Source organism: Pteropus alecto, unplaced genomic scaffold (genome assembly GCF_000325575.1).
Source record: "Pteropus alecto unplaced genomic scaffold, ASM32557v1 scaffold81, whole genome shotgun sequence".
NCBI lineage: Eukaryota > Metazoa > Chordata > Mammalia > Chiroptera > Pteropodidae > Pteropus > Pteropus alecto.
In genome coordinates this window covers 19,953,560-19,962,608 of record NW_006433378.1, presented here as the reverse complement: position 1 = coordinate 19,962,608, position 9,049 = coordinate 19,953,560, and the positions used below count along the sequence as shown (strand labels likewise).

At 37.8% G+C, this 9,049-nt stretch overlaps 2 protein-coding genes across 2 annotated transcripts in view; one reads left to right on the top strand and one right to left on the bottom strand.

Moving 5' to 3' along the window:
• Positions 1-1,242: 1,242 nt before the first annotated feature.
• On the bottom strand, positions 1,243-1,779 carry LOC102883205 (keratin-associated protein 13-1). Its single transcript, XM_006908262.1, has one exon. It carries the CDS (start codon positions 1,726-1,728, stop codon positions 1,243-1,245), a length of 486 nt encoding a protein of 161 aa, XP_006908324.1. The 5' UTR covers positions 1,729-1,779.
• A 6,966-nt stretch (positions 1,780-8,745) lies between these two features.
• LOC107195421 (keratin-associated protein 13-1-like) overlaps positions 8,746-9,049 on the top strand; it is a gene marked incomplete at its 5' end in the record, with an annotated part of 758 nt that continues 454 nt past the window's right edge. Inside the window, 3 exon segments of the mRNA XM_015586481.2 lie at positions 8,746-8,772; positions 8,974-9,046; position 9,049. The exon segment at position 9,049 is cut by the window's right edge and continues 454 nt beyond it. Of these exon segments, the coding sequence (XP_015441967.2) occupies positions 8,746-8,772; positions 8,974-9,046; position 9,049 (101 nt within the window).

Sequence of the window (9,049 nt, the reverse complement as noted above, 5' to 3'; positions counted from 1 at the left end):
TCTACTAGATCTTTGATTTATAAACTTTAGCAAGCTCCTAATCCTTTTTGAGTTTTCATTACCTCCTGTCTGGAAAGGTACATGGGATATAATGTTTGTCTTTCTTACAGGAATGTTTGAGTATTAAATGAAAGCGATGCATCTGATACCCCTTGTGCATCCCCTTATACCCTCATGCTCTCACCTGTGATCTCCAAGCATGGTTATGGTGCATAATTTCGTGCCAACTGTAATCCTCTCTGCACAGGCATCTCCCCTTGAGCATATACACTGTTTCTTTATCTTTCTACCTGGGCTTCTCAGAAGTCACAGCTAGGAAAACAAAAGGAGACTGCTGTGAATCCTTTGTTCAGTTAAGAAGTTCCAGGAAGTTAACACACATCTGAAACATTCAGCCAATGAAAGACAGAAGCCAATGGATAAACGCTTCTCTCTGTTAATCACATCTTGGGGTGGACAATCCCAAGAGTCATTCCGCATGTTCCTGCAAAGGCCTTGAAGGATTGAGTCTCAGTCGCCCACTGTAAAATCAAAAGTATGTCCTTTATGAGATTTTCCTATTTGATTCTTTCAACTTCCATGGTTTCCTATACCCGCTTCCTGGAATCTTGTGCCAAATAAAATGTAAAACCTCACCTTATACATCAGGTCATATTCTTATTGTTTATATTTTCAGTTCATGTACCGATTTCTTTGATCTCCTTTATCAGTAGAAGTTCATGTCTGCTGTTCTCAGGCAATGCCCCTGACATTGAGACATGTAAAATATGGACCTCTTGGAAATGACTACTTCTAATAGGAAACATATCAAATGTTAACAGAAATTTGCTAAAATTTATCAATTGTATTGTGCCCGAATCCAGTTTCAAAGTCATATCGATCTTTACTTAAATCATCCAAGTCCTTGAATACAAAAATTATAAGCAAAAAAGAGAGAAAATAGTAATAATAATGAGATAAGACTTTAATTTTGTTCCAGAGTACATAAATTTATTAAAGTTTTCATTTTCAATTGCTCTTTGATGGAAATGCAATAGCCTAAATTTTATCAATAGTATAGATATTAGGATTTAATTTTGAATTACTCATTAATTTCAGAATCTGCCAAAAATTGGCGATGCAAGACACTGATGATTTAAGAATAAAAGAATGGTATTAACTATTGACAATGAAAATTATAGCTTTACTGAGTAAAAACTTTGACCTCAATACTTAAAATAATTTGGACACTTTATAAATTAATCAGTAGAAGCCAGATCCACAGGTTGGTCTGTAACATGATGATTGGCAGCTCCTGGAGGCATAGTAGGTTGGACAGTAGAATCCAGACCCATAACGCAGGAAAGGGACGCCACAGACCCCAGAATGCAGGGGTCTGAAGCTCCTAGAACCACAGCCCAGGGAGTAGCAGCTTCTGGATCCATAGCTCAGGGAGCAGCTGCTTCTGGATCCAGAACCCAGAGACGTGGTGTAAGTCGAGCGGCAGGGATTGCAGAGAATGGAGGTCCTTGGGCGGTAGCAGGACGTCTGGCAGGTGATGGGCTCACAGCAGATTTCCTGACAGCCACGGTAGAGAGATGAGCCCAGCTGGCAGGTGCTGGGAGAGCGGAGGTCAGTGCTGCAGACCAGGTTGCTGGGGTAGGAAGAGCCACAGGAGGAGCGGGGAGAGCGCAGGTAGCCCCCAAGGGAGCGGGAGGAGAAGTTTCCAGAGCAGCAGTTGTAGGACATGTTGACAGGAGATGTGAGTTCGGCTGAGTTACAGGGAGAAGATTCTGAGTTTGAATGTCTGGGACTGTGGCATTTATATACTCCCAGTGATGGGTGTGATACACAATGTGATCATGGTTCCTACAGTGGATTTGCTCTTTTGCATATGTGTAACTCAATAATCTTCTCTGTAACTGTAGTTACATTTGAATAGTTTCCCACACATTATATTTATGAGTGCTGTAATTTTGTTGTTACAGCCAAAGCCAGTGAACCACTCCTATGTCAGTAACGCTATGACTGTTTTACACTAATGCGCATCCCATCCCAACCAGGAAAGCATCATGGCCAATAAAGTGTTTCCTCTAGCTTATGCTGCCCGCATCTGCTGCCCGATTATCTGCATCTGGTTTGACCTGTGGATGCTTCCTTCCAAGGGGAAAATGAAGTAACATCAATTTTCTTCTAGTATGATTCATCAGAGGCATAATTTCCATTGGGATGGGAGCCTTCCTGAGAATGATCCATCGTGTTACCATTTACACCCTTTCTTCAAACAGAAAAGGGTTCCCTTGAAACAGTCCCAGAGAAGAACAGCCCATTTCTAAAAAGCCAAGAGGACACTAGCCTGATGAGGGAAGGAGACAATAGAGAGGAAGGTGCAGAGAAGGCTCAGGAATTTCAGCCTTTTTTCCTACTGCCCTCTTAAATTATGGTCTGTTTCATCCCGATATTTTTGTAGTTAAAACTTTTCAAAATTAATATAGTTTATAAATGTCGATATATTTTCCTATTCATCATCTACATACATAAATATCTAGGGCTTCTATTCTTTTAGACCATCTCTAGTTTCTCACTCTACAGGCTTTGAATGACTTTCTGGCATTTTCAGAGCCAGGTACCACTCTGCATTTTCCTGGCTAATTTTGAAGTTTCTTTTCCAGTTCTCTTCTTCTTTTCAGATTATATGAATGTTTCTCTTTCTCTCTCTCTTTCTCTTTCTCTCTCTTTCTCTCTCTCTATCTCTCTCCTACCACCATTTTTCTTTTCTGTTTTTTCGTTGTTTAAGTTTGATTTTCTTTTTTTGTTCGTTTGTTTTATTTTTTTGCCTCTGCTTAACTATAGATTTAAAGTTCAAAAAAGTTTGATAGATTTATCATATTCTTAGAGTATAACCTCCCACTTTCTTAGTTCACTCACAAAATATTCGATGTTAAAAATATACTCTATACCGAAGGAAATGTATTATCATGGTTGATGGCAATATTTTCTTATAAAACTGTAATAAATTTACAATAATAAATTTAAATGTGTAAAATTTTCTTAATAAAATCTATAGCAACTTAAAAAGTAGCATAATCTAGAAGGAAGAGGACTAAGGAAAAAAGTAAATGCACTCAATTCGAATAGCTACTTGGTGAGTCCTTTACTTTCTGTTCTTCAAGACCAGAATTCATTTCTCTTTACTTTGTGCCTCAGCAAGTAGGTAAAGTGTCCTATTCATACAGCACTGAAATGCTGAGAACACTGTTCTTTACCTTTTCCCTATTTTTTTCTGTTTTCAAACACAATTCTTTAAAATTGTCTTGATGTTGGTCAAAGTGTACACAATTTCAATTACACAGAATGAATAAATCTGGAGATCCAATTTATAGTAGGGTAACTATAGTTAAAAATACTATTAATACTATCTTGTGTACTTGAAATTTGCTAAGAAGGATGATCTTAAGTGTTCTCACCACACGCATGCACACAGAAAAAACAAAACACTGCAACCATGGGAAATGATGAATATGTTAATTAGTTTGATTTTGGTAATTTTTTCACAATGTTTACCTATATCAGAACATCATATTGTACATCTCAAATATATGCAACTTTTATTCGTCACTTATACCTCAATAAAATATAAAAAAAAAGAAAATAACCTTGAAGTTAAAACCTTAAGAGTTAAACAGGGAGGATACATTTATTAGACCAAACTGGAGAATGTAGTGAATTTGTCTTCAGTTACTCATCTCCTTGTTTAAGGATTTTTCTCTGATAAGATATAATCTTCCCTTTGCCTCTAAATCTAAAAACTTCATCTACATTAAGTTAATATAAACTTAAGAAGAATTTCCAAACTCCCCAATGTGGGAGTAAATTAAGCAGAGATATATTGTTTGTTTTATATAACATAGACCTCCCCCACTTTTTTTTTTAACTGAGTTATCAATGATTAAAAATTGAGCTATTTCACTTAAAACTTATCAATCTGGGCTGTTCATCCAGTGGCTTCTTATCTTGCGATTACAGAGTACTGTCACTAGGTAATAAACAAAATTATTTTGATATTTGAAGTATGTTTCCAACAGAATCTCATCTATAATCGAAAGTTATAACTTTTGGCACCTATCTACTGATCTTTCCAAATTACCAGTCAACCTGTCACTCACATGCTGGGGATCTTGCATTTATTAGTCATCTTGAGTAGAAGCTCAATAAAAAAAAGCCAATATTTTTTATATAAACATTTTCTTTAATCACTATGTATTAATATTTATTAGCCACAAAATATGTTTTATTATTATTATGCAACAGAGATTAAAAGGCTTTGAATTCTGTATTCTTAAACATACATTTATTGGACAAAGTTATCATGGCTGCTTTTCTTAAATATGCTACATGCGATACTAAAGACATTTTTCACTGTAATATATTCTTGGTATTTTCCCCTAGGATCCTTTTAATTAAAATTCTATAAAGTGAAGAATATCGAAGGTTTCTCAATAAACGTATTAATGAGGCATCCAATATGGTTTTTTTTTGGTTTTGTTTTTTCTGTATATTATCTAGAAACAATAGTTGAGAACATGACCTCAAATGCAAGTTGTTCATTTGGAAGGTGATCCTAATAAATATCTGTTGAGGAGTGGGACAATGTGACAAGAAATGGAAGGAAGGCAATACTGGTACATTACAAGCTAGGCACCACTGTAGAAACTGGAGCTCGATTCTCACAGAGAATTCCCTGCCCAGGAGCTCAGTGCACCCTTGTGAAATGAACAAGTTCTTAGGCAGAGTTCCACAGATGTCCCTATCAATCAGTCTTCAGAGTTGAACAGATGATTACCCGGGGGAATATGGGCAGAGTGTTGACAGCTTCTTTTGGGGATGGGGCGTCCCTTAGAAAAGCAAACATACAATAAATATGAAAAGATAAAGATCTGGAAAGATGTGAAAAGCAGAAAGGTACAAAGGCTCCTGATGAGTTCAGGCCATATCGAAACATAGTATCAGGCACATGTGTGTGGTATGGAAATGGGAGAAGTGGGAAGGAAAAGTGGGTACCCACGATGGCAGCGCTGGAATTTCCTGAGTTTTGGTGTCATCTACTACCATTTAAACAACTGTAACAGACTTTGCAACGGTCACTTTCACTGCAGTTACTCACTTATTTGAATCATTCCTATGTGTTATAAAGATAAATAAATCTTCAAAATTACATAAAATTAACAAAGTAACATTGCTGAAAATATTAATTTCTCTTCGAAAACTTCAGAGAAATACCAAAGCATTCCATTATTGGGCTCCTATATGGGCCAGAACTGAAGCTAAAAAAAATGAGCCTGCAGATCTGGAGTTGCTATTCCCTAAAAATTACATGTTGATTTTAAAAGTAATGACTAAGAGGATGGGAGAATTTTCGTAAACTCGCAGAGCTAGAGAAGCAAAATTGGAATTCAGGGCCCACCTGTGGTTGTCAGGCCTGGCTGGCCCAAGGTCTGGCTGTGATCCAAGGTCTGGCCGTTATCCAAGGCCTGGCTGATCCAAGGCCTGACTGGCTCGAGGTCTGGCTGGTCCAAGGTCTGGCTGTGATCCAGGCTTGTGGCTAGGAATAGGACTCCAGACTTAGAAAATATGTAAACATACTTCAGCTTATTGTATCACGCAAGTGTGGCTGAATGCCACTTTTGTATCTGCTATGTGAGGAGCCATGTGGTACCCTGGAGAGGAGAAGGGGAGAGCAGAAGGAGGAGAAGGAGAGAGCAGAAGGGGAGCACAAGAAAGGGGAGCAGAAGTGCATGCAAGACTGCAGTGCCCCGGGCAATAGACTGCACTCCCCAATAGAACTGCTCTTCCCAACAGAAGTGAGCTCCACACAATAAAGTTGGTGCCGGCCATTTCATCCTCACGTCTGCCTCTTGGGCATTCTTCCAGCTGGGCGTCTCACCATCGAACCTTCCCTTCTCGGTCAGCAATACCCCTGACACTTGGCGGAGCCGACGTGATCCATTAAGTTCTGACACCATCAAAGACTTGAGACCATGGAAAATACCCCAGACCTTAGAGAGCCAATTCCTAGATGTAACTTTGAATTGCTAATAGATAGATTCTCATAAGGGCTGATGCCCTGGTTTGAATGATCTCAATTCTTGATTGAATTAAAATGATCAAGGATGTCGGTTGCCAGAAACATAAGAAATCCTCTCTGGAGGAAGATAAAATCATGCAGATACATACATACAAATAATAAACAAACAAATAAATTTATTTATTTATCACTCAAATATTTATTAGTCACTCAAAATATAGCAGGAGTATGAGAAAATAAGACTGAAACATAAGAGAACACCAGAAAATAGAATCAGAAGGACACGGTCCACATAAAGGACATGTCAAAGCAGACATTAAAATACCTACGCTAATAATTTAACAATATAAAGTAGGAAAGTATTGTTATTAATAAATAATTATGTTTAAAAAATTAAAGACAAGATTGAGAATTTTTGTAGACAACTACAAAAATTGAAAACCACACAATAGAACCTAATTGAAATTTTAGAAATTTACATTATAATAACATCTAAAAATCTTGATGTGCTTTATCAGGAGATTAAACATAACTGAACAGGCAGTGGGTGAACTGAGAGATGAGATGGATGGAAATTCTCAAACTAAAGCATAAAAAGACAAAAAAGATTAAAAACAGAAAAAAGTATAAGGCATACATTACATAGTTTAATAGTGTACTTCATATATAATTGGAATCTCAGTAAAGGGAAGATAAGAATAAGACAAGCAATATTTGAAGAGTCTACGACTGAGAATTTACCCAAACTGTTGAAAGTTATCACCGCACCTGTGGAACAGTGTTGCGAAAAATGTCTAGAGCTGGGCTAAGGTGGAAATGGCTGAAAGATGAACATTAGCATACATTACCCAGAGAGTCTCCAACATATTCTCCAAAGCTAAACTCCCAATTTTTTTTTTTATCATTAAATGACTGAAATAATTTTCTTTGTTAACTAATTGGCATGCCAAGTCTGAGTTATTTACTATCTGCCCACAAATTAGTTTAATTCCAAAAAAGTATAAACAAGATTCAATATACTCTGATTTCCTGCATTTTTCTCTCTTCAGAACCTCTCCTTTGTATTATAAATTTTATCTCGCTTTTGATTCCTAACTTCAAAGTTTAAGGACTGTCTCTCTCGCATTTAAGTAAGCGTTTAGAATGTTTAACATGCACAACAAAGAAGTGCATCTGGATATCCTTCAACACGCAGATTAAGGAAGCATCGCAAATTCCAAACAAGATAAAAACAAAGAAAAACATGCTGATCAGCCCCTCACCAGACCAGGAGGAAATCTGCAGAACAAAGGAAGATTTCTGCTGGGATTGCTAATGAACCATTTCCCACACCATGAGGGGAAAATAGGAAAACAGAGTCTTTTTAAGTGGTGCCCTATGCAAAATAAAATCATTCATTCCTTGTGGCTAAAAATATAGGGAACCTATGGATCAAAGGCTGGGAACTACCAGCAGACCTTTCATGCTACCTGTTTTTACCTTTTCTTGCTACATACTCTTACCCTTCCTTACTGTATGCCCATATTAAAGGAAAATAGGTAGACAAAATCTTTAAACTGTATGTAATTCACAGAACCTAAGAATGATATATCAGCTAAATTCCCTGACACTTGGGGCTTTTTCTTTTTCTTGTCTTGGCCTTTTTTCTTTGCTTTCTCTTGTCTTTGCCTTTTCCCTTCTCTAATAAACTTTGCTTTTGACTCTAACTTTGGCGTGTACTTGAATTCTTTCTTGCACTTAGCAAAGAACTCTTGGGTGAATTTGCCTCGTCCTGCATCACTAATGTCTTGGCTGTGCTCCGTCATTGCCTGAGAGAAGTCCATGGGAAGGCAGGCTTTCCTGCTCATGCAGTGTTAGATTTCGGACCATATCCTTGGCCAGTGAAGGCTCTTGTAGTTGAAGGTCTGAGAAGTAAATTCTCAGGGTTGCTACACATATGGATGCAAACCAGTGAGGACTATAGGCCTCACATCATATACACTGAATCCCAAACTCAATGGTTTCCTTCTTTCGTCTCAGTCTTGCTTAGCTCTTTGATAATCTTCATTAGGGCCCAAATTGGTCTCTATTTGTGACCGTCTTTGTTCTGTCCCTTGCTGTTGCCATGTCTCCAAATAATTGTCCAGGTGTCTCTCTGGCTCTAGCCTTCAGTAATATTTGATTTCTCTTGGCTGATACCTTTCTCTCCACTGCATCTGTGGCATACTGTGTAACAGAATGTAATGGATGGACAGTCATTTTGGAGAATTAGAAAACGTAGTGACAAAAAAGGGTAGTATTTAGTAGGTTCCTCATTAAAGCTAAAGTTTGGCCTCTGCAACATGGACAGTGAAGAAAAATAATTTTATCTCATTTTCTACCATTTACTCATTATTACCAGAAACAAGACCTATGAAGCTGATGAGATGAAAAGGAGGGGCTTTCCAGACGACTGTAGGATAAGCGTTAGCATAAAACAGTCACAGCATTTCTGACCTAGGAGTAGTTCATTGTTCTTGGCTACAACACCAAAATTATAGCGCCCATAAATGCAATATGTGGAAAACTATTCAACCGCAATTACAGAGATTACTGAGTTACACATATGTAAATGAGGAGAACAAATATGTCAAGGATGACCCCGTAGGTTACCACGCCTATTGCTGAGTATATAAATGCTCCTGTCTAGAAGGTGACATTCACACTCAGAACTTTCTCACTGTAACTCAGCTGAAACTCACATCTCCAGCCGCAATATGTGGAAAACTATTCAACCGCAATTACAGAGATTACTGAGTTACACATATGTAAATGAGGAGAACAAATATGTCAAGGATGACCCCGTAGGTTACCACGCCTATTGCTGAGTATATAAATGCTCCTGTCTAGAAGGTGACATTCACACTCAGAACTTTCTCACTGTAACTCAGCTGAAACTCACATCTCCAGCCGACATGTCCTACAACTGCTGCTCTGGAAACTTCTCCTCTCGCTCCTTGGGAGCTA